Source organism: Symphodus melops, assembly GCF_947650265.1.
Source record: "Symphodus melops genome assembly, chromosome: 15".
In the NCBI taxonomy this organism is placed as follows: Eukaryota; Metazoa; Chordata; class Actinopteri; order Labriformes; family Labridae; genus Symphodus; species Symphodus melops.
Genome location: NC_136705.1, coordinates 24,664,234 through 24,689,785, shown reverse-complemented (window position 1 = coordinate 24,689,785; position 25,552 = coordinate 24,664,234). Strand labels below are relative to the sequence as shown.

Sequence of the window (25,552 nt, the reverse complement as noted above, 5' to 3'; positions counted from 1 at the left end):
TTTGCAGAGACGCTGAACGGTTAGAAATAAATCGCAAGTTCAGCAGTTTATTGAACAGATAAAACGTGACGTCACTTCGAGGATCCCAAATCTGTCTGAAGAACACTGCGTCTGTAAAACCGGCAGACGGAAGATTTCTCTGTCGCCCCTTCCTCACATCGCCTCACAGCTGCTGCACATCTCTCTCTCCTCTCCTCTGTGTGTGTGTGTGTGTGTGTGTGTGTGTGTGTGTGTGTGTGTGTGTGTGTGTGTGTGTGTGTGGGGGGGGGGGGGTTCCTGTGAGTTTAAACACAGCTGTGCACATGTTTGTGTTAAATCCATTGACTGTGTGCTGCATCAGGTGAAGCTTTGAGGAAATGCCACAGTGCTCGTGGGAATGATCAAAATGCGCGTTTCATGACCTACTTATAAGAGCATCGCTTAGCAACATGATCTAAACGATACACATGATAGTCAATGCATCTTCATGTGTTGTATTTATTCATAAAGACAGGAGGACACTGTGTATGTGATGTGTTACTATGAAGGACAGGTCACACCTGAGCAGAGACAACGTAGACCCATCATATATAGGCAGATTAGACGGTACCTGTCTGTGATAACGTGCGTCAATATTGACTCCAACAATAGTGCAGGCACTTTGACTTTTTAAGTTCGGGCCCACCGATTGGATGCACCCAAAGACTGCAGCCAATCAGATGGTTACACATTTTCAGAACAAACAGAGAAGTTTGCCAAGAAGGATCGGAGCAAACAGAATGTGAGGATATGATTTAAGACATACAGAGGAGAGAGAGAGTTTCCTGCAGAAGCATTTTGATCTCATTTGAACTCTTAGAGAAACTGACATGACCACGTCCGTGACTTTTTTATTTTTTAAAATGCCTTCTTTTAGAGTCAGGAGGAGAGGGGCAGGGATGGCATGCTGGGAAGGAGCTGAAGGTCGGATTCAATCCCAGGTTGCCAACCTGGAGGACTATGGCCTCCGTACATAAAGCAGCCACACTAACCACTAGTCTACTGGCCCGCCAAATGTCCATTGTTTTAATAGACCTAAAACACAGATCGACGTCTCCGTGGTCACAGAGCGCAAAGTCCTCAGTCAAAGCATCTACAACCTGAAGCATCGTCTTGGGTGTCATGGTCGACTAATTCGACTAACTCATTTCCCTTCACAGTGTCTTACTGATGCGGTTATATCAGGGCGAAACAGAAAAATATCCGTCCTAAATTTAGTCTCAGTCATGTCCCCTTTGTGCGGCTGCCGAGTTATTGTGATAAAAAACTCCCTAATCACAAAAGTTAAACTTCTGAGGCGATGATTTGCCGCCTAAAATTTGCCGTCAGTCCCGTAAAAAAGAACCAATCTGCTCGCCTCAAAGACTCGTTCGGCCAAATTTATGATTATCCTTATCTCCCCTCAGGCAGGCTGACATCATTTGTGAACTCTAAATGTGCGATAAGGAGACAATTCAGAACATTTTCACAGCTTTTTGGAGACACTATCAGTGCACGGACATCTATTATTAATTCAACACAGTCTTTATGACCCCAATATGTTTTTTTTTCTTCTTTTTATTACTGTCTTGTCAGAATCCTAAATCACACATACTTTTACAGCGGTACGATGACCAGGAGCTTTGGAGAGTATGCTGGACATCTACACAAAGACAGAACAGAGGTGTCTATATGCTCACTTTATTATTGGAGCACATAAAAAAAAAGTGCTGATGCAGTATAGAGTCTATACCGAAGGTAAACATGATTAAAGGCCGAATGCTGCAGGAAGCAAGTCAACAAGTCATGTAATCAGTTTTCACATGCGCTTCTGAAAACATCTCGGTACTCCGGAAGTGCTCGGTGTGACTTCTACGGAGCATATCTTGATACGTTCTCGCATCAGCTCACTCGGACTCGCTGCGTGGAGAATCACCGGGTGAAGTCCGAGATAAAAATTCACCAATATATCTTCTCTGACAAATATCAGGAGTTTTCTGCATGTGTGAAAGCCACACGCTGGCAGGGGGGTCAGCGCCATGTAGCACTCATCTCTCACAGAAGTACGGCCCATCTTCAAATGTTTCATGTTTGATCTATGTACAAGCTTTATCTGGTGACACTCAAAATGAAATGTGTCTGAGTCATCTTGTACCACTTTGTTTGAGGTCACGCTCAGGTGAACTGTAAACATGTCCTGGTCACACTGAGTGGGCCTCTGAAAACCAGCTGCTTCAGGTCCCACAGCTCCTCGCTGAGTCGTGATAAACATGGACAGACGTCCTGAAACGGGACTAAAGGCACGAAGCATGACGGCCTCCTGAAACAGAAACCGTGTCCTCTGAAAGGGACTGGCTGCACCTGCTCGCCCGCCTGCAGACTGTCAGTGAAACAGAACAGGGTGTTTCTGAAAAACCACCCGGAAACCAAACAATCAGTACTCTCAAGAAGCAGCTTCACCAGGACATCAATACTTCAATATTTAGAAGAGACATCGGTGACAAACAGATCACTCCTGTCTATGAGATACAACATGTTGTTACATTTCAATACGACATGTTACCTTAATTAACGCTGTTAACACGTTACGTTAAGGTACCTTTTGTTAGTTTTTGAGATTATGATTATATTACATTTCAATTTAATATGATACAAACCTATGTTAATTCATGCTGTTACGTTCTGTTGATTACATCATGCTAGCTTATGTTATGTAGCGTTACAGTACTTTTTGTTTGTCCTGTTTTTGATACAAAATGTGTTACATTTCAATTCAACATGTAATGATACATTGTTGCGTTACCTTCAGTTGTTATATCATGAAATTTACAATTTTCCTGCTTGTGAGATGTAACATTAAATTAATACGAAACATTGTTACGTTACGCTGTTACGCTGTTGTGTTACGTTACACTGTTATGTTACGTTGTTACGTTACGCTGTTACGTTACGCTGTTACGTTACGCTGTTACGTTACGTTGTTACGTTACACTGTTATGTTACGCTGTTATGTTACGTTGTTATGTTACACTGTTACGTTACACTGTTACGCTACACTGTTATGTTACGCTGTTATGTTACGCTGTTATGTTACGTTGTTACATTACGCTATTGCATTACGTTGTTACGTTACGCTGTTACGCTGTTGTGTTACGTTGTTACATTACGCTGTTACGTTACACTGTTATGTTACGCTGTTACGTTACGCTGTTTCGTTACACTGTTATGTTACGTTGTTACGTTACGCTGTTACGTTACGCTGTTACGTTACACTGTTTTGTTACGCTGTTGTTCTGAATTATCCCTCTAGGGATCAAACACATTGTACCATTGTGTAGCATGACGTTTTGTTACGTTACATGACATCATGTTATGTCACGCTGTATTATCTTATCTGGTGTTACGTTGTGTTACTTTGAGCTAGGTTATGTTGTGTTTTACACATTTACTCTGCAAGACTGTGATAAGATAAAATACTTTACCATGTGAAATGAAAGGAAACGAGAGGCGAAGAAAAAGGAGGACGGAAAATATACATGGACTATGAATTTGGATCAGAACAAAAACATCCAGAGCAAAGCAGCTCATGATAGTCAACAGTCTGATAGTCAAACGTCTGTACTTTGCATATTTTCTCCCATAGCTTTAATAAAGATGTATTATGTAAAGTTTGCATCACTTTGTCTTTGCATGAATGCACCTTAGTTTCATACTTTGCTTTCATGGTTTTAAATTCAACCAACAGCGTTGAACCGACTGTATTGAGTTTTAGTTAGTGTTTGCACGCAGGACTTTGACAGCCACTTGAACAAATCATGAAATAATTCTGGGACTTAATCAGAAGTTATATGATCAGTGCAGTGACTTCATGTGTGACAAATAACCCGTCAGGTTTGCTGTTCATGGATTGAGGATCATTCTACCTGCATTCACAGGTAGAGTAGAATGACAGAATGAATCTGTGGTTCAGGAAGCAGTGGGATCACTAAAGTCCAAGACAGATAAGACAGCTTCAGGCTTTCACGTCTCTGCACACACACACACACACACACACACACACACACACACACACACACACACACACGTTTTCCACTGATCATGCTTTAAGTCCTCTCAGTCGTCTTTAAGTATCAGTTGATTTTTGTCGGTTTGTTTGATGCTCACAAGAACAATCAGTGACGAGGCCTGAGCAACAAGTGCATCCACTTCACAACCCGTTCCATTCATCAGTTTGAGGAGAGGTTTTAAAAGGATTACTGTAAAAACATTTTCCAGATCGTGACCTCAGGTGTGGACGGTGTGTTCTATACTTAGTGCGGAGGATCTGCATGTTTCTCTAATAGTTATCCCGCACGTCACACTTAATACCTCGCACACAATACACGTCTGACACCTTATTATTGTGCTGCTGATCACGTCCTCATATTATCACTATCTCACTGAGCATGTTTTTGTTGGGCGTTGAAAGAAGAAGAAGAAGGTGTGGTGATCAAACCTTCAGGGAGAAGTGCCAGAACATGCACATCACAGCTCAAACAATGTTATCCTGCAGCTCCAAGACGAGTCTCTCACATGTTCACAGCAAGGCTTGGTGAATGGTAATCATTATTTTTTTAGCTGTGTCTTTCTTTGCTCCTGATAATAATAATCCTGATGCAGAGACGAGACAAATGGGACGTGGCTGTAGTGCAACAGTTTAAACAAGAGTCCTGATGTCAAAGCAGAGATCAGCAGAGAATCTGTTTTACGTTTTAAATGCCCAGAAACAAAAAGTCAAAATGTCCAGAATAACGATGAAATGTCACGATTTAAGTTCAAATACAATTTCTTGAAATCAAATAATATAAATTTGATTTCTTAAAATAACAATAATAAAAAAGAAATTTTAAATTTTATTCTTTCTCCTTTTTTAATGATAATAATTTTTCCTCCTCTCATGATTTGTTTTTCTGCCTCTTCATTAAAACGCTCTCTGAGCTACTGTAAAAAAACTGTGATGGTACTCCCCATCTGGTAAGATAAGACTACAAATCCCAGGATGCTCGTTTCCGGGTCGAGCCGATTCCCAGCCAATCAGAGGCCACCGGGGGTTGATGGAAGCTATGTGGGGCACGGGGCCAGCGCGTCTAGCCAGCTCGAAGTGCCACGACTTCACAGCCGAGCAGCGGAGTGAGGAGGGGGACAGCAGCGGGGAAAAGAAGGAGAGTTAGACAGACAGCTGTGGACCAACTCTTAGCTTTACACACAAACTCACCTCACGAACTCTTTACGTCTTTTTTTTACGTCTCTCCATCCCGGTTGAAGCTGCAGCACAGAGAGGTAAGAGAGGGAATATTTCTCTTTTATTCATTCAGTCAGCGAAGGCTAGCATGGGGAAGCTAAATCCTGAGCTAGCACGCCGGTAACATAAAGACAGATAATTAAAGTTATTTTAAAATGATCTCCCCCCCTCACTGTCGCGCTTTTTAGTTTACGACTTTATTACGTCATTTACGGCGCCTGTTTTTCGTTACGCAAAGCGACACTTTGCACCTGAAGTTCATTGATTCAAAGTGTTAGCCGACATGCTAACTTAAAGAAAGGATAATGTAAATATTAAAGTACTCTCTCTTTATGATCCAGTGCACGCTCATTTAATGTCTCGTGCAGGTTTTTTAACGGAAGTTAAAGTGTTAATTCTGCTCCTGCTTTGATTTTAAAATGAACTTTAATGTAAGTTTTTGTCTTCTTGTCAGAGTGGAGAGAGAGTGGGCTACATGCTGAATATAAGTGCTGTGTTCATTAAAATAAAATATCAGCATTGTGCACATTTACCCCCCCCCCACACCCCACCTCCCCCTGCAGAAATCTGTCTTATCGTCCTGACTCTGATGGACTCTGAGATTTCTCTGTATCACCTGTGAGCTCACCTGTACCTGCAGAAACATTCAGGTAGTCTGTAGATTGATCAGCATCCTCATTCAGCTTCACCGGTGCACCACCTGAGGTCCTGGCTGTCCTAATGGGGGGGGGGGGGGGGGGGGGGATCAGGATCAGGGGTCAGGGTTTCTTTCAAGGACAATAATTTAAGGAGATGGTTTTTTATGTGGCTCCTGAGGAGGCGGGGCTCGATTGGGGGGGTCAGCTTTAAGGACTCTTAACCTCATGTCAAGAAAACATAGTGGTGTTTGTAGTTTTTCTTCTTTTTTTTAAGACGAGTCATGTACAGCCGGATTTCTCAACTTGGGGGTCGGCACCCCAAAGTGGGTCTCGTAGCTGTTTCTTCTTTTTTTTTTTTGATAACACTGTGATTGGATCGTCAGTCTTTATATTTATAAACCTGTAGAAAAGAAGCTCAGTCTGTAGGGACTTGTGGGTCTGGAGCTGGAGGGTTGCCGGTTCAATTCTAAGTCTGGTAGCTGGACATGTGCCAGTCCCCCCCCCCTCCCGCCCCCCCTTGCAGAGAGGCGCGTGGACTCTGGACTGTGTTTGATGATTCAGAACCTGCTCAGCAGTTTTTTTTCCCTCTCCGTATCACAACGTGGATTTCTTCTAAGAAGCTCTAAACCGTCTTTTTATTCCCACTGCTAAAAAAAAAAAAAAAAAAAACAGCTGCCGGAGGAAACCACTAAATGTGTTTCCAGAGTCCCAGAGCGAGGGATTTAACTCGCCGACTTTTCTTCCCTGCAGGCTGAGCGTTTTTGGTTTGTGACGGGCGCCTTTAAGAGCCTTAAAGGGACGGTGGGTTTTTTTTATACTGTGCAGGAAATTAAACGACTTAACTGGAGCCAGCTCCTGAAAAAGTTTGGCTGCAAACTTTGTGTACTTTACCTACTTCAGTCCGTAACCCTGTTTGCTCTTCACCTCACACTTGTTCTTTAAAAGAGTAAGTGCTCACTCATCAAACTAAAAACAAAAAAAACAATGTGTAGAAAGTTCTTAAAGAAGGTTGAATTAACTCGTTGCTTTTTGAGGAAGACGACCTCTGAGATTTGAGTTTTTCCTGCGTCTCCTTCAGGCAGCAGCCGGAGAAACAGAAACTGATCAAGAGGACAGAAAGTTCAGGATGTGTGTTTTAAGGGTGTTTGTCGTTTGATTGTTTAACTGAACTGAACACGTGTTTTATTCTGAGTGGTGGGCTCGGGGCGGCTCGTGAGGTTCGCCCCGTCTGCTTCACATCGCTGAAGTTAAAAGGTGAAACAGTGACACCTTGAGGCCGTCAGCGGCTCCTCTCCGGCCTCTGCTCTTTTAATACAGCTGCTGCTCTCAGCTGACATTTTCTTCAAATCTCTTTGATGTTTTAAACAACTTTTTTTTTTCTTTTTTTCTTAAGGTCGACTGAAACTGAAGGATGGATATCTACGACCCCCAGACTCTTGGGATAGTGGTGTTTGGTGGATTCATGGTGATCTCTGCTCTGGGGATCGCGCTCGTCTCGACCTTCTCCATGAAGGAGACCTCGTACGAGGAGGCCCTGGCTAAACAACGCCGCGAGCTGGGCACGACCCCGTCTACTCGCGCCGACAAAAAGAAGAAGGACAAAGTTTCAGAGAAGAAGAGCCGCGGGAAGAAGAAGGAAGAAAAGCCCAACGGAAAGATCCCGGAGCCCGAGAAAATCCAAGAGGAGGCTGACGTGGAAGATGTGATCGAGCCCGTCGCTGCAGCAGTTGTAGCTGCCGCTCCTGCTCCTGCTCCTGAGCCCGCCCCTGTTGTGGAGGTGAAACTCACTGCAGCCCCACCACCAGCAGAACCCCAGACCAAAGCTGATCCCTCACCTGCACCCTCCCCAAAAGAGAAGAAGAAGAAGAAGGCGTCCAAGGTGGAGCCAGCGGCTCCCGCCCCTCCTGCACCCGTCAAGCCCTCTGCAGCAACCCCGGCTCCTGTGTCTGCCAAAGCATCCGGCCCATCCCCCGCATCCGCCCCAGCCAAGTCCGCCCCTGCACCGACAAAATCCGCCCCAGCCCCGGCCAAGTCCGCCCCTGCCCCGGCCAAGTCCGCTCCTGCACCGGCCAAGTCCGCTCCTGCCCCGGCCAAGTCCGCCCCTGCCCCGGCCAAGTCCGCCCCTGCCCCGGCCAAGTCCGTCCCTGCCCCGGCCAAGTCCGCCCCGGTTCTGGAGGCAGTTGCTAAAGAGGTCCTGGTGCTGGCAGCGCCCCTGGTGGGATCTCAGCCGCCCGCTGCTGCTGCTGGAGGAAAAACACAAGAGCCGAAGAAGAAGGCCTCCAAGAAGAAGGCGGAGCCTGGTGAGAAGTTTGTTCTTTTGTCTTCTTGTTTCTGTCATTTGAAAGTGTTTTTAAAGACGCCAGAAGCGGACGGACAGAAGATCAGTATTTAAGAGCATCAACGTGATATAACACGTTAGCTTTTCGTCGCCATGGATTCCCGTACATAATCGAGCGGAGAATGAACCAGATGCCAGATCTTATCTTTATCTTTCTTTTTATCTTTTAGAGGACTCTTGACTTTCAGGGTTTCTGCAGTAAAACCGTCTCGGCCGCCATGATGAACTTCTCGCTGCGTATCCATGAAAACGTCGGCTGCACAGAGCCCGCCTGCTTGTGCAAACACCACTGCCCTGTTTTCTTAGCTGACAAAGGCTCTCAGTGCCCTGACAATGACTAGAGGGGGAGGAGGGGGGGGGGATTGGTTGTGGTTCTCCTCTGGCTCAGGCTTGTCTCCGCCTGGTGCCACGGCGCTCGCTCGTTTTGCCACCAGAAGCTCGCCAAGAAGACAAAATGCAACCTTGTTCCGTTCCTGTGTCTGTGTGGGAGCTCGCAGTGACCCCGTCAGGAGCTTTATAACCTTCTTGTTTTTGTTCATCGTTGACGTGTTGAATAAAATGTCGTGTATTGTTTGTGTCCCTCTCAAGCGGCCGCCGTGGACTCCGCTGACGCTCCTCTGTACCTGCCCTACAAGGCTCTGGTGTCCACGGTCAGCAGCATGGTGTTCAGTGAGGGAGAGGCTCACAGGCTCATCGAGATCCTCTCGGAGAAAGTGGGCATCATTCAGGACACCTGGCACACGGTACAGTGAAACCCGTGCACGGCTACGCCAAGCAATGGAAGCACACAGGAGTCACATCTCTTCTTCCTTTTCTCTGCGTGTTCTGTCAGGCCTCTCAGAAAGGAGACCCAGTGACCGTCCTGAAGAAGCAGCTGGAGGAGAAGGAGAAGCAGCTGGCGGCAGAACAAGAGGACGCCACTGCGGCAAAGAACCGCCTCAGAGAACTCGCCAAGGTTAGCCGACAGGATAGCGGCGCTGACACGCAAAGCACACGGCAAAAGAGCAAGTGGCGACGAAGGCCGACTGTGGCGTCGCCTTTTGTCTCGGCCCAAAAAGTTGCACTCGAACACACCGCGTACATCCTGCATGTGTGTGCGAGGGAATAACCCCCCGTGCCAGCAGGCGGCGGTTAATTGTAGCTGTCAGAAGAATGCAGAGTTTTAAACCGTTGTTTTGATATTCAATCTAAAAAACTTTATTTGCCCACGGGGGGTAATTTATAGACCAGGCAGTCACGACATGCTGTTCAGTTTATCCTGAAGGTGGCAGCAGAGGAAAGTTAAAAAGGTGTCACGTCTATCGAGACACACACACACACACACTCTCACACTCTGCTCTCTTGTTGTTGATGCAAAGTATGAAAACAAAGAGAAGCTGTGATATTCTCATAAAGACTCGTACTCGTCCTCACGCAGGTCATGACTGTGCCGTCTGTGTTTCAGGAGCTTTCTGCAGAGAAGTCGAAGGTGGCCAGTGTGGAGACGAGGCTGAGCTCCCAGCTGAGCAAGAGAGAGCAAGAGATGATCGCCCTGCAGGCTCGCATGCAGGCCAGCTATCAGGACCACGTGGCCCAGACTCAGGCCCTCAACGCGAAGGTAAGTTCTCCTACACAAGCATTCCCAACTTCCTAACTTTTGGGACATTTTCAAGCGGAGCCAGAATGAGTGATGTGTCTGACCAGTCGGGAGAGACCCCTGACGTAAACAAAGACTGGTAAAGAGATCCAGTTTGAGGGGGGGTGCTATTGATGCTGGAAAGTAATCTATTGATGTCGTGAAGTTGGCGAAAGTGCCCTCTAGAATATTCTGCTTCTTGTTGGTTGTGACGATGCATTTTTTTTTCTGTCTTGCAGATCGTCAGCCTGCAGGAGCAGCTGGAGAACGGCCCGAACGCTCAGCTGGCTCGCCTGCAGCAGGAGAACTCCATCCTCCGCGATGCACTCAACCAAGCCACCAGTCAGGCTGAGAGCAAGTGAGTCCTCCTCCTGGAGCAGTCAACGATCACCTCGATCTACCTCTGTACACCCGTAGTAACAGCACGTCACAGTGCCAGATTTTCAAAGTGCGATACAATCTGTGTTCAAACCATGGCAACCAAAAAACACCTCCCAATTTTTTTTTCTTTTCATCAACTAAGTCAAACAAACTCTTGCACGCTGTTTGAATTGCACAAACATGCTGCCGGCATTTTTTATTATTATTATTTTTTGCACATGGCAGCTTTTAATAACAATAAAAAAAGTTACTGAATAGCTGCTTCTTTTTTTTTTTTTTTTTTTTTTTTAAAGCCTTGATTCTTTACAAAACGATCTCGTAAAAGAAAACTATTAAAACATGCCGATAATCAATCGGTCACAGTCCCACAGCTACAAACTCACAAGTCAGAGGCTCCTGATTCTTGAATGGCCAAAGTTCTGCATCGTTTTAAAGCACGTGGCGTTGAACAGAATCGTAGCGTTGAAGAAGAGGTGTGACAGCCTAAATGGAGATTCAGGTCCACGACTGAGTGCAGTGAGTCTGCCACTTTCTTCTGATCCTCTCTCTTTCACTCTGCCCACAGACAAAACGCAGAGCTGGCCAAGCTGCGTCAGGAATGCACAAAGTTGACCAAAGAAGTCGGAGAGAAGACGGAAAGTCTGCTCGCCGACGAGCACGTCAGGAAGGGGCTGGAGGCCAAGGTCTCCGCCGCTGAGAAGCAGCTCTCCCTGCTGCAGGTTTGCATGCCTTCACTTCACCTGTTTTTTTGTTTTTAACCTTTAATATAAAACAGAATGCAGATCCAACGTTACTGGGTCTCCTCTAAATTGCAAGCCTCAGCGTATCGCACCTCTCTGCTCGCCCTCTAATGCTATGGGAGGTTTAATTGCCTGGTAATCACAGAGCCTGGAGCGAGACTGGAATGCGGCCTTACAATAACGGGGCTGCAGGCAAAATGTGTTTCAGCAGCAGCAGCTGGGTTGTGTGCGTGTCTGAGCACCTCTTTCCTGCAGCTGACTGGAGACGAGCGAGAACATGGAGACGCTTTGATACCACGAGCGTGCGATCAGATTCTGTTTTTACTCTGAGCATGTGGAGCGGTTGAATCACTGCTTCACTTCCTGAGAGTCCGATGTTCCCTCCAACAGTTCAAGGTCCTGAACAGATGTTATGATAGAGTTTAGTCCTAAAGGAAGCATGCGTGATTGTACGTGGAAATAAATGTGAGAAGTTTGTCGTCCCATCATAATCAGTTAAGCTGCTTTTGAGTCTGTCGATTCAGACTGACACTTCCTCAAAAACAAATCTGGACAAAAAGCATGACACGGCGTTAAAATGTCTTCATTTAATTTGTTTTCATTCGCGACCTTGATCAGCGATGAAACAGACAGAACAAGAGAGTTTTTTTAACTCTCTTTTAAAAATAAATAAAATGTCCCCGTCAGGAATATTTGATTTCTTTTGTAGATTTTTAGAAATGGGTTGCGGGAGCTTTTTGTGTCCTTGTGAATGGATCCTGCAGACTCAGCTGGTTTCGTGTATCTCTGCTGCCCCCTGCTGCCTTTTATTGACGCTTCTTCTTCTGCTGTTTTTGTTTCCAGGCCAGCCAGGCGGAGAGCGAGCAGGCGTTGCAGAGGAGACTGGAGGAGGTGAGTGAGGAGCTCAGGGAGACGCAGAGTAAAAACAGCAGCCTGCAGGCCACATTGAAGGAGGCCCAGCAGGACAGCAGCACACTAACAGGTGAGCGAGCACGCTGACCCTGATGGTTAACACACGATGCAGCCTGTTCTGTCACTGCATGTAAAAACCTGTAAACCCCCCGCAGAGTTTCAGGTCAGTCTTGGGAAGCTGGAGGCTGAGATCAAGGAGCGCTGCGCTCAGGTGGAAGCCCTCACAGTCCAGCTGGAGGAGACGCGGGCGGAGAAGAGCCAGCTCGCGCAGCAGGTGACCTCCATCAACTCCCTGCTGGAAGCTAGTCAGACCAAAACACAGGAGGAGAACAATCAGGTAGGCGATGGACTTTCTTTGAAATGACCAGACACAATGCCCCACACACACACACACGAACCTCTAAAGACCAAGTGTGTGTGTGTGTTTCAGGAGGTGAACTCTGCAGAACTGGAGCAGCTTAAGCTCAGGTGAGTGTTTTTACTTTCTTTTCTTTCTTTCATGTCGACATCCCGAACTCTTCCAATTCTTCCCTCAGGTGGAGGTAAAAACTGATCGAACTTTTAAACGGACATTTGGATGAAAAGTTAAACCTCTAAAAATTTATAAAAGACAAAACAGCTTCTCTCTCTCTCTCTCTCAAAAGTCCCGAAGGTCAGCCGTTATCTCGTCTTTGTGCATTTAAGTCGATCCCGATGGTCTCCCAGTCTGTGAATTCACGTTGCATTTCGGCGTCGTAGCGCACACACACACACACACACGAAAACATCTCTAAAACGGCTTCAGGGACGTTTCTTGTCCTTTTTCTGCTCAACGCTAAAGCACGGCGAGCGCTGTGCGACTGAATCGTTTCACGTCTGATGAGTCATGTTGTCTGCTCGTTCCTGTCGTCAACACACTGACTGAAGATGTGTTCCCCTCTGCAGCCTGCAGCAGAGAGACGAGCAGCTGAGCACGCTTCAGGATGAACTGAAGGAGCTGCGACAGAAGCAGGAAGCTGCAGTAAGTCATGCAAACAGGCGCTGTTAGCCAATCACAGTTTGTGATGCTTGTAACAAACTCACTGGCTGTTCTTACAGGAGAACACTATCGCCGACCTCGAGCGGAGAGATAAAAGGTATCGTCATTTTTTCCCTCCTTTTCCCGCTTTGGGGACAAATTTGAGATTTGACACCGCTTCAGGTCACGTCTGGTTTATTCTGCTCTCTGAAATGTTTCTCAGTGAGGACGCCAGCGTCGTCACGTCACTTCAGGATGAACTGAAAAACCTCAAAGAAGAGATGTCACAACTTAGCAGCACAGCAGTAAGTCTTTGTCATGATTGTGGTGCACGAACCGACTCCCCCCGAATCCTTTCTCAGAGGCTCATTTTCATTTTCACTTTGCAGCAGTCGGACAGCTCTGCAGAGATCGCACAACTACAGAGCAGGTAAACAGGAGCAGACGATACGAGGAGAATGATCCTGCGTGTTTCCACACCTGTAACCGTTCTGGTTTTTTTTTCCCTCCTAGTCTGACGGAGAAGGACGCTCTCGTCACGGCACTACAAGAGGAGCTGAGAGAAGCGAGAGGAAAGACGACGGTCGACGCGGTAAGGCTTCTCGTTGGTTCATCGATGAGGACGCGTCGCCGTCATGTCGCCTCTCTGATGTTTCCGTTTCTTCTGTCTGCAGAACTCTGAGGCCGAACTCACCGCTCTTCAAACTCAAACCAAAGAAACTCTACAGACGCTCTTCCCTCAGATATCCATAGAGGCAGAGCAGGTAAGAACCTCCGAGTGGTGCTGACACGGAGCCGTCCTCCTGACACGATCGCAGTGCAGATGTGAAGACGGGTTCTAAGTTGTCTGTGTAATAAAACTGTGTTTGTGTTTTCGTCCTCACTCAGTCCAACTGGTTACAAGAATTCACGCAGAGAGCTCAGGAGGCGCTCAGCCAGCAGAGTCAGGAGTCTCAGACGAGCACAGCGTCACCCGTAAGTCACTTTACACGAGCGTGAAATTCTCCCTCTTTAAAAAAACAACAAGGTTCTGAACAAGTTCTGTTTGTTTCAGGAGATGCTTGAGAAACTAAAAGAGGCGGAGGAGAGTCGCAGCTCGCTGCAGGCCGAGTGTGACCAGTACAGGACGGTCCTGGCAGAAACTGTACGTAAATAAATGTTTAGAGGACGCACTTTTACTTCCTGTTTTCTCACCTGAAAAAGTCAGCTGCATCTTAAATATCATTTAAGTGATTATTTGTGTCGCGCTCGTTTCACAACGACAAGGAACGAAAACAGACGGAGCTAAAGGAGCGACACGGCTCTTTGTAGAGTTCGCTCATATCGCAGTTCGACCTTTTTCTCCGATGAATCAAACGACATATTTCAAACTGGTGCGACGTATATTCCTGATTTTTTACGGTAGTTGAAATATTCCACGACAGAGCTCGTTAAAGTTTCTCTTCCTCTCCTCTAGGAGGGGATGCTGAAACACCTGCAGAAGAGCGTAGAAGAAGAAGAGCTTGTATGGAAGTCCAAGATGGCCGACTCAGAGGAACAGCTGAGGGTGGTGAGTAATGAAACACTTTAATAAAACCTTTATTGAAACCTTTATTATATTACAAACACAACGATCTCTCTGCAAACGCTCCCAGGCTCTGGAGAAGGTCGGCAAACTGGAGGCAGAAAACCAAAATGTAGAACAGGTGAGCGCTTGGTGTCGAGGTCAGTCCTGCACGTCAGTGATTTGTTGTGATTTTTCAATCGGTTTTGTTTTGGTTCTTTTGTGCAGATGAAGGAGCAGATGATGCTTCTGGAGGCTCAGCTGGAGAAGCAGACGGAGAGCCCGGGGAGCTCGGAGGAGACGGAGCAGGTACACACCTGGATGTTTAAAGGTTGAATGTGTAACTCCAGCTGTGTGAGGTCTGAGCTCACCTGCACGTCCGTGTCCTTCAGTTGAAGCTGCAGCTGTCAGAGAGTCGGAGCCAGCTGGAGTCGAGCCAGAAGGAGCTGCAGACGCACAAGGACGAGCTCGCACAGGTGACTTTACTGAAACATATTTAAAGGCGCTCAGGTGAGATGGAGATTATCGTGATGTCACTTATCGTGGGATTTATAGAAACGCCTCCTGAACCTACACAACCTGTCGGGTGAGATTATGTGATGAGTCACGAGTGACGGCTTCCTGTTTCAGGTCAGAGAGCAGCTGGGCGAGCTCACGGTGAACGCTCAGCGAGAGCACAACGGCCCCGCCGAGGCGCCACACAGTCAGGTCAGGGTGCAGACGTCACAGAGCACCCTTCACTTCCTGTGGGAGAGTACTGGACGCTGACTGGGACTTCTTCATCCAGTCTCTCTAAAAAAAAAAAAAAAAAAAAACGATGAACAGAACTTTGCACGAGTTTGGAAAAAGAATCCAACGCTGATGTGCAAACGTTGACGCCTTTGTTTGTTTGAAAAAAGCACAAAGATAACAAATCAAAGTCAAGGTGTTTAGTTGTTTTGTGCTGCGACACGTTTAAAGACAAAAACTCTGCGTCATCATGTCTTCTTCTGTTGGTGTCAGATGGACTCACCCTCTGTTTGTAGGGCTGCAGAACCTGAAATCAGTCTGGGTCTCAAGACCACGTTTGCAGGTCTCAGTGTCGTCTTAGATTTTAAAGCATTTTTACTCAGCCTTTAGACCGGGAAGACTCTAATTCGACATCATGATAATGAAAAAACTATCATTCATTCATAATTTAATTTCTATTCCCCGCTGTCAACTTTTTTTGACGCACATTGCTGAGCTGTAATTAAAAAAAACAAAAAAGACACAAATTCTCCATTTGAGAAGTTTTGTGCTATTTTCCATCAAATATGGAGTCTCAATGTTTTGCAAATCGTTCTGTTTTTATTTAAAAAAAATTTGATAGCAGGGTTGTAGATTCAAAGAGCAGGACTGAACACGTGATCCGTGTCCTTTTATCAGGATGTTGCCCCAGCACACGGATACTGGGCTCCACATGAAGCGTGTAAAGCAGAGCAGTATTTCCAGTCCTTCCAGTACTCGTCCAACACGCCAGCTGTTTACGCTAACCACTGTTTGCACTGACTGAGTGGACGTGACTCTAACCACTTGTCTCTCTCTTTTCTTTTCTCAGCATGCTCACCTTAACCCTCCTTTTGTTTTCAGATATTTGTGTTGTGGACATGTTGTCTCTAACTTCAGAAGTCACTAACGTAGCACACACGTCGAGCAGCTTTTGTGCGTGTGGGTGTGTACTTCCACTGCTGCTTTGTCGCTGGACACTCTGCGTACGCTCCTGTGTGTGTCAGAAGTGTCTGTGCGTATGCTCATTGTACGTTTGTACTTTGTCTGCCGTCAGGTTCAGAACGAGCTGAGTCAGACGACTGAGAAGCTGCACGCGGAGGAATCCCAGAGGCTGCAGCTCTCTGAAGATTTCCAGCAGGTAGAGATAATCGTCATGCGTTCTGTTTAAGTCGAGTGAAAGTGACTGATGCACTCTCAGGGGATTACATAAGTGTGTGTGTGTGTGTGTGTGTGTGTGTGTGTGTCATCCTCCAGGCCCAGAAGACTTTAACAGAACTTCAGGCACAGCTGGATCTTCTGAAGGAGTCTCCACAAGCGGAGACGGAGGATGTCAGTCAGCTAAAGGTGGGAAACCCCCTCAGTCCAGGACTCTGCATGGAGTCCTTTTTATTTCTAGTGAGGGTGTGTGTGTGTGTGTGTGTGTGTGTGCACTTCAGATTGAGATTTAGATTGTTGGATGAAAGGTGAACATGAGGATCATTTGGGATTGATCTATTGAATGATTTCCCCTCCCTGTTGTGTTTGTAATTCTTGTTCCTGTTGTGTTCGGGCCTTTGGGAGTAATTCTTGTTTCCTGTCGTGCGATCAGGAGCGCCTGGAGAAGGAGAAGAAGCTTTCCAAAGACCTCGGCCAGGCGGCCACGAAGCTCCAGCAGCTCCTCAAGGCCACTCAGGAGCAGCTGACCAAAGAGAGAGACACAGTGAGAACACTACAGGAGCACCTGGACGGAAAGGTACGCAGAACACAAAAGAACACAGAAGCTCAAATCCTTCCGCCCTGCTTGTACTCATCTTTTATTTCTCTTTCAAAGGGAGAATACGTGGAGCTGAAGGAAGGAACGTCCGTCTGAGAAGAAGTTCACTGCAGACACTACGATGAAAAAAAAAACCCTGCCAAATATGCCTTATGATTACCATAGTTATGCATTCCAAAACTATTTTTGTTCTTGTACTGTAGTTGATTGCATTTGTTGCAACTGTAGGAATCAAATGTTTGATATGATGAACATTTCATGGTGAGATTAGAGGAGAGACTTTCGGCTACAATCTTTATTGAAACCCACATTCCACCTCTGATTCTGGCTGTGTCAGAAGTTATTTATCCCCCTCTGCCTTATATTTCCAGACATTTCCCCCCCGTAGTTCAGTGTTAAAAAGGGAAACCGATTGTGCGTCAAACGTGCATCAACCTGTGCAATTACTTTGTATGTCTTTTCTATGTGGTTGAATGATGGGAACATTTTACGGTTCGATGTTTCATTACCTATAGGGCCCGCTTTCCTCTGTAGCCGGCTGCCAATAACATGCATCAACAATGTGTATGAATGAATAAACTACAGTGTAGCTCTACCCATGTCGTCTTGTTCAGTGTTGCAGCAGCTTAAAGGTACACGTGCAGCGTGGTCGATCACTGAACTCTCCTTCATCCTACAGATGTGCAGTGACATGTAAAAACTGTTTCGCAAGGCCATAACAATAAACACTCAATTTAGTATATACAGTAAAATAGGATATAATGTATAATCAGGCTCCTCCTTTTCAGTGTTTGGCATCAGTGAGAACAAACTCACGTACTGAGATCGAGTCACATGAAGCTTATAAAGAACACAGCTGGCTCGGGGTTTGCAGTTCAATCGCCGTGTGAGAAAGCTGTTTCAGTACTGCTGTGTAGAGGGAACCTCGAGTTTCTGACAGGAAGTATTACCACAGCCTTGCAGTTTGTTTTTACACAGCAGAACAGAGGTTAGAAAATCTCAACATAGTAAGTACTTTTGATAGTTCACTCAGGTTTGCTCTGTAACACGACGACCGGTTCAGTTGACTTTATTTGAACCCAAAAGGTAGATTCGTTTGCAGCCAGCAAGGTTGGACATCATTATGAAAAACCGATGATCTGAAAGTACTAAAGGTTTCACCTGTCGGGGCAGAAGGCGGAAAGACGTCTCAACCCATGAGTTATATATAGAAAGGATATAAAGATTGATTGATGAGTTCTGTTAAAAATACACGATCTCTCCAGACAGGTTAGAAATAAATGTGTATGTGCAAAGATATTAAGTTCAGTGTTATCAGCAGGAACAAAGAGCCTCCACGCTTGTACTCACTGTCCCATTCATTCATTATGTCTACATAAAATCACTGAATTCAAATTTAATTGCATTTTACTACTTTAAGGGTTTTTTAGGTGATGATATGGGAATCGGTTCACTTCTGTAAATGTATTTTTATGTTTCTATTTCCCAATTTAAGCTGAGGGGGGGAAAAATCTTTTTGGGCTCAATGGCATCGTGTGTCGCAACGACACCAGCTTCGGCCACCAAAACTTGTCTTCAATGATCGCCGCACTTCCTTCAGGTTGTACGTACTTTAACATGTGGCTAACGGCATACTAACAGGCGGGTTAGTAGGCAGTATGCACACTGTTTAAGTATAGGTTGTAGGCTACATTACTGTGGTTACAGACAGACACCTGAAGGACTTTAGAACATGAACATTTATTTTGGTCTTGATGATCTTGTTTGCTTTTGTAGCTCATAAAGATAACGAGCTAAAATCTCCTGACAGTAGCTTTAAAGGGGACATATTGTAAACAAAAATAATAATTAAAAAAATCCATTTGTACAGTGTTTTTGAACATATGTTTAGGGTAACCTGAGTGTCTAACAACCCATAAAATGTGAAACAACCCATCCAGTCCTTTGATGGTGGTCTGCCATGTTTCATATTTGCTCTCCTTGTGACGTCACAGTGGGATTCTGGTTAACTAAATCGTCTCTCCTCCTCTGGTATCTGGACCCATGGACTCCACCGCCAGACTACAGCTTCAAGTTTTGCGCAGGACCCCCTTTTTTATTCTGGCTAGTGAAGAAATGACGTCTACAGTGATTGGGTCGTTACATTTAAAGAGACACACACCCAAACGGAGCATTCTCAAAGAGCTGGTTTCTACTGGATCACAAACCTCCTCTGGTGCTTGATTAATGTTATATTTAGCACTAAATATAGCACAGATGATTCATTTAGACCATAGGAGACGGTTTGAAGAGGTGGACAAATTGGGTTTAACCTGTCATCTCTAAATCACATAAAGTTTGACCTCATAGGTTGGACTTATTCAGTGCTCCTGCTTGGCCTAAATACTTTTTTTGTCGTCGTTTCTTTGTCATGAAGAAGAGCAGAGAAGGTGTGGTTTTGAAAAGGCCGAGTGTCAGGGGTGTGAAATCTGTAAAGACAAGGAAGTACATTTGAACATGAAGTTTGTTTTCCGGCTTTTTAAAATAGCCATGTATGGTCTTCTTTTAGCGTGAAGCCCCGCCCCCCGACGCACACACCACAAAACAACGCAGAGGTGAGTCAGGGGATGAAAACACATTTAAAGCCACTATTACATCAAGGTGAGAACAAAACCCACAAAGAGTCTGACACATACAGGTTTAAATTAAAAAAAAAAAAAAAAAAAAAAAAATTAACAAGTCCCGCTTTGAAAGGATCTTTCTGGATGCCGACGTGTTATTCGGTTTTTTCCGCTCATGGTGCGTTCAGGAGCAAAAATAATAATAATTTATTGTAGCTTCAGTCACTTCTCACTCAAACTGACCCCTATCCGTCTACAAAGAGAACTTGTTACACTTAAATACGATATTATAATCATTATTATTATTCGGAAAATGAACCTGAAAGGTAACACTAACCGCTTTTATGTTGATGTTTTAGGAGACGTCAAAAAGTACTGTTGGTGCGCGTTGTCTCAGTTTATGTGACGTCAATCCTGCCGTTTTGTCAAACGTGTGCACGGCCAACCCATAGACTGTAAAAATAACCCAATCTTTCTGAGCCTTTATTTCAAATGGAAGGCGCAGGTTATTTGACCCAGTGAGAAACTAACATTTTCGGCATCACCTGAATGCATCATTCGCGGACGTCACTATTCCAACTGTAGCTTCCGGGGTTTGTATTTACTTAAAAAAAAAAAAAAACAGATGTGGGTTTTATTTTATTCAGTGAAAATTACAAAGTTTAACAATGCAGTCAATCTAAAACGATTAGACTTTATCTTTACCTTATTTTATTATTAGATAACACTTTTAAAATGTAAAAAAAATAAGTTTATAAAAGTTCTCAAATTAAGGCAATATTTAAGTTACAGCAGAACTACAATTTATGGCAACGGACTGAAATAATGTTGAATTTGGTTCCAAACTTAATTAAGGAATACTAGAATCTTCACTGTTGATCACAAAGATATATTTATTTGCTATGTGCTTTAAAGAGGAACATATCCACCTTTTCAAACAGTCCTCCTGTGATTTAAATGAATAATCTGTGCTGTGTTTTGGTCCAAATATAACATGAATGAAGCACCAGAGGAGGTTTGTGACCCAGTAGAAACCAGTGGTGTGTGCGTCTCTTTAAATGCAATGACCCCGTCCCCCTGAGTTTTCCCCGTAGGCATCACGCCTTCACTGGCAAAAGTTAAAAAATGCTTTTTTTTCTCAGAATCCCACTGTGACATCACAAGAGAGCACATTAGAAATAGACCATTTCTCTCTATGTTGTCAGACTTCTGCAGACCACAAAGGACTGAATGGATTCATTTCACATGTTGGTCTGTAGACACTCAGGTTACCCAAATAAATGTTCAAAACACTGTAAAAAATTATTTTTAATATTTTTTCCCTTTACAGAAAAAGCCTGACCAGGCTCTCCATCACATCCTGTACAAAAAAACAGATTTTATTTGCTTTGACATTTTCACATTGAATCTTCTCTTGGTGTTAAGTTTGTTTTAAAAAATATGGTCAAACTTCAAATTTAAGCCTGTTCCAGTTTGAGGCCTCGTCCCTTTTACTATGCTGGTGTTGCTGCACTATTTAACAATAAAGGCAGGTCTTAATTAGAAGCCCTGATGTATTTAGTTTGCCGTCTCTCGCTTTTCTCCCCACGGTGCAGCAGGTCAGTTTTACTGTGCATAATTCAATATTCCTCCTGGTCTAAATTGACCATTTTAGTATTTCCGCCTCCATTGTGCACAAGTCTTGCTTAAAAATAATTATAGGCAAATCTCTTGTTGACACCTGTCCCAAACAAAGGCAGGGTCATTGATCAAAGTAAAAAAATAAAAATAAAAATAAAAAGCTATTAAAAGTTTTTAAACGGTAAACTCGACTTTTGAATCATGCAACTTTAAAAAAAAAAAAAAAAAAAAAAGACAAGCAGGATATCATGGCACTTTGTGAAGAGTTTATTTGAGAATACAGTGCAACGACTGCTGCATTTTCAGTGACACTCGACTTTGTCAAAAGTTGAACAAATTGTTATAGGAGTTCTGAAGACAACCAGATTTTTATCAAACATACAGGCCTAACCATTTTGATCTTATTACAATAAATAGCCTAGTTTGTCTTTTTTTTTATTATTATTTGATGAAGGTAGTAAAGGGCATGTCCTGAATAAGGCTGGGACAAAAACAAAAAAAGTATATATATATCTGTCACACATTTCTATGCTACATAAAAACTGCAGATACAAGTTTGAGAAATATGTACCAAGAATCTATCTTCAAATAAAACTTTGTGTAAATATGATTGCATTTAGAGAAAACTGGTAACAGGAACCAAATCAGTGTCCAACCCTCCCTTTTAAGCTTTGTTGTACTCGTCCACAAACTTTGACATCATCCCATCAACTCCCTTTAAATTGACCTTGTGGTGAAACAGAGGAAAGACTCGTGGTTTCAGAAGGGTTTTTTTTGGGGGGGTGGGGGGGGGGTATCACTTTCCACTCAGACGTACTCCCTCAAGTGCCACAATCCCAGGCGTGGATTTTTCTAATTGTTCTGCAAAGACCTCCCTGGGGACAACCGATCCTCTGTCGTTCAGCTGCAGATCGTGTTTGATACCTGTTGAAGACGACAGTTGTTTTGATAAGTAATGGCCGCCGTTCAACTTAGTTACTGACATTTGGCAAGACTGATAACATTAGAAGAAAAGTAACAGGGAAGCAACATACCCTTGCAAATGGCCTTTATGCTTTCCTTGGATGAGGCGTAGAGCATTCTGCATTTGATCTTAAAGTCTTCTGGAATCCTGAAATGAGGAGAAATCATTGAGTCAGTCCAACTACCCCAACATATATTCAAGCTGCTGCTGAATTTTAAAAATAAATATGCACACCGGACAATTCAACCAAGATTATATTTAAACTTCTCTGCAGTCTAATGGAAGTTAATGCATATAGAAGTGGACCTACCACATCGCAAAGACCATCTCCTCCTTTCTAATTCCTTCCTTGGTTTCTAAGTGGCAGTCGTACAGTATGTAGTAGCAGACGTCCAACTGCATCAGAGACTCCACAAGCAGGTAGGCATCATCCGGGATGCCATCTTTGCCCAGCATGTCTTGGGTGTAAACTTTGCACACATCGATTTCGTTTTCATTTCGGATGACAAATGTCGCTACTCTTATGCGCTTATCACTGTCATCTTTCGCTTTGTTAACTTTCATGTTGTTGAAAAGCAGCTTGGCAGCGTCACTCGTTTTCACTCCGGAAGTCTGTTTGGAAGAAAAGAAGCTGATCAGTGTTGAGTTTTTATAAAAAAATTAAAAAAACAAAAAAAACAGCTTTAACTGCTTTTAAACTTGTGTTCAAATAATTACTGTGGTTGCACAAGACTGTCTGAAATGGTGTTAGGAGCAATTGCAGATAACTACATTTATTTTCAAAATAAGACTGAGCCTAATGCGTCTCATGAAATGATTGAAGACAGCAGTGCAGTTTGAGCATTTGGCCGGAGCCATGCTCTGGCTCGAGCAGAGCAGACGCTGCTCTCTTGTGCTGTGGTTTTGACACATAAAGCAGAACTGAAAGATGAAGAAACAGGAAGCTCTTCAGTGCTCACGCTCTTCATGCAGACAAAATGTGAACATTTTTCAAACCACTCTTTTCAAAAAGCCGTAACATGCAGCTGGTTGTAGCTTCCCCCATGATTTTCAAGGCCTCTGCTGTGTCACATTCCAGTCATTGTGGAACAAGTTAGCACAAGAAAGACCGCCCCGAGGGACTGTCTCAGAACAAGTTTGAAGCATGAACAAAGCTCCCTCCATTTTGGAGGCAAAACCACACCTTGAACAAGCCCTCTACAAACACTGAACTCTCTCCTCTCAGCAAAACACTTCCTTACAGAAACATGAGGGATTTTTTCCCCCCACTCTAAACGATTTAAAACAAGGCTCCATTGAGTTTAAACTTTTAGCACATGTTAAAATAACAGGGCTTTGTTCAGCTCTGGAGTTCACGTTCAGAGAGGCACACAAATCACAAAGAAGAAGTTGTAGACGGACAAATCTTTCCAGCTAAGCTCTCTGTGAAAGTTACTCACCATTTTGCCTCTGATGTGTGGAGGAAGCAGGCAGCAGAGAAAAAATGGCAACAGCACTCAAACTGCTGTAGGGTCATAAGGAAGAGGAGAGAGCAGGTTGACTCATAGAGGAGGAGCCCGGGCTAAATGAGCACACCTCCAAACTGGGTCCCGCCCCTTTTTTCTCAGGTGTGACAGTTTCTGCTGCAACCTCAGCATTTGCATTGAATCACATCACATTTCAAGCCTAAAACACAGTTGATATATTTGTACTTTATTTTTCCGACACACAGAGATCTTCATCATTAATTTTAAATCCTCTGTTTGATCCTCCAAAACCCGCTTCAGGTAGACGCCTTCCTCTCTTGGTAAGACCTCAGGTGAGCGTGAGACTGTCATTGGTGGGAGTGGCACATCACATCCATATAAGGAGAAAAAACTTGTCCACATAATTGAACTAATCTGCTGTGGAGAAGCAGCTCAGCGTCCTTATAAGGTAAACGCTAGGATTAGTGCACAGATGTGTCAGAGGGATTCCATCTATAGGAAGACAGATGCTACACCTGGATAAGCTTGAAATGCTCTACTTCTAATCTTTTTTTAAAGGTAGAAAATCATGTTTGGGTTAAATAAATCTCATCCTAAACAGCAAACACTAAATCTCAGGAGGCAACACTTGTACATTCAAGACGTCAGCTCAGTTTCACCCTCAGAACGCCACGATCTGAGTGAAAGGATGAGTCAGCGTAATTTATGTAATTCACTAATCATGACTCACGGGTACTTTTAGATGTTGTGTTTGTTGCCAGGCCTGTTTTTGTTTAATCTTAAATAAAAAGGAGTCATAGCCTCTGGTGTCCAAAGGAGGGTCAATACTGAAGAGCGTTGAACATGCATTCTTCTGAATGGCCAGCAGGAGGAGTCAACTGAAAAAGTGGCACTGGACTACAATTTGTCTTTGTTGTTGTTTTCTGAATTCAGCATGTATGAACAACAGACAATTTTCTCTCATCATGGGACAAATAAAAGTAATCTCGATCTTGATCAGCAGTTTTGATAAGAAGTCAGAGGGGACTGCGGCTGCTAAAAGCTCCACTGATAGCTGCTATCTGCTTCGCCTCAAGGTCCAAGTCACTACGCGTTTTGCGCTTTTCTTTTGCAACAAAGCCTGAGTGAGGAGACGAGCTGTCGGCATCTCCTCTCTCTGCTGTTTGTGATCTCGCGGCGATGGATCCACGTGTAGGTGACGAGCTCTGAGGGGAGGGGCCACGGCGCAGCAGCTCGTATAAAACATGCCAAGACGTCTCTAAAACACGAGAACAGAGTGTGTGCGTCTGATTCCAACAACAGTAACATTGAAGTGATATTTACAGATTGTATTTTAAGATTAGGAAGTTTTTAAGCAGTCTTTATCATCATATTGAGTCCTTTTTGTATCGTAAGTAGTCTGACTGGAGAGTTTACGCGTGAAATCCAGCGGCGCAATTTCCGCCAACTCTCAGCAGATAATACAACAACATATCCTTTGACCTGTGAGTGAGCGCAGTTATTTAGCCCTATGCCCCCTATCTATGTAACGGTTTTTATCTACATAGAAAGGGTTAACTTAGCCTTAAATTATTGCACTAATAAACATGGGTTAACGTCATTGGAGCACAGAGAAGCTGTTTGCTCTCCAGCCGGAGAGTTGGGGAGCGTTTAACCCTTTGCGTGTGCTTTGGGAATTTGATAATGGCTGATTTGCAGAAGTTTAGCAAAAGCTGCAAAAGGCCAAGAGTGTTTTGCCTCAAGTGGACACTTAATGAACTGCAGTTTTTTACAAATCAGCACTAGCTTAATTTCCTTTTTGCTGCTTGGTTTATTTTGTAAGCCGGCTAAACATTCATTGCTGGTATTTAACTCTGCTTTGTCAAGACAGTTTTCTTTGTAATATATCTTCCACATTCCCTCCTGAAATACAATGAAGCATCATTAAAAAAAATAAAAAAATAATGATGGTCCCATT

At 44.3% G+C, this 25,552-nt stretch overlaps 2 protein-coding genes across 3 annotated transcripts; one reads left to right on the top strand and one right to left on the bottom strand.

Annotated features, from left to right (window-relative positions):
- The first annotated feature begins 5,066 nt into the window (after positions 1-5,066).
- On the top strand, positions 5,067-17,540 carry rrbp1a (ribosome binding protein 1a). Of its 2 annotated transcripts, XM_079362830.1 has the most exons (27): positions 5,067-5,316; positions 7,310-8,216; positions 8,843-8,997; positions 9,087-9,209; positions 9,699-9,851; positions 10,109-10,227; positions 10,816-10,969; positions 11,834-11,972; positions 12,058-12,239; positions 12,333-12,370; positions 12,827-12,902; positions 12,980-13,017; positions 13,123-13,204; positions 13,289-13,329; positions 13,413-13,491; positions 13,574-13,663; positions 13,788-13,874; positions 13,954-14,043; positions 14,356-14,448; positions 14,534-14,584; positions 14,671-14,751; positions 14,835-14,918; positions 15,073-15,150; positions 16,247-16,330; positions 16,447-16,536; positions 16,781-16,924; positions 17,003-17,540. In XM_079362830.1, exons 2-27 carry the CDS (start codon positions 7,328-7,330, stop codon positions 17,039-17,041), a joined length of 3,279 nt encoding a protein of 1,092 aa, XP_079218956.1. In that variant the 5' UTR covers positions 5,067-5,316; positions 7,310-7,327; the 3' UTR covers positions 17,042-17,540. The 2 variants fall into 2 exon arrangements, with proteins under 2 accessions (XP_079218956.1, XP_079218957.1); XM_079362831.1 differs by lacking the exon at positions 15,073-15,150.
- Positions 17,541-21,411: 3,871 nt separating this feature from the next.
- LOC306835847 (cofilin-2-like) lies at positions 21,412-23,701 on the bottom strand. The gene is made up of 4 exons (XM_079362616.1): positions 23,569-23,701; positions 22,440-22,741; positions 22,200-22,276; positions 21,412-22,089 (listed from the first exon to the last, which is right to left on the bottom strand). Exons 1-4 carry the CDS (start codon positions 23,569-23,571, stop codon positions 21,962-21,964), a joined length of 510 nt encoding a protein of 169 aa, XP_079218742.1. The 5' UTR covers positions 23,572-23,701; the 3' UTR covers positions 21,412-21,961.
- Positions 23,702-25,552: the final 1,851 nt, after the last annotated feature.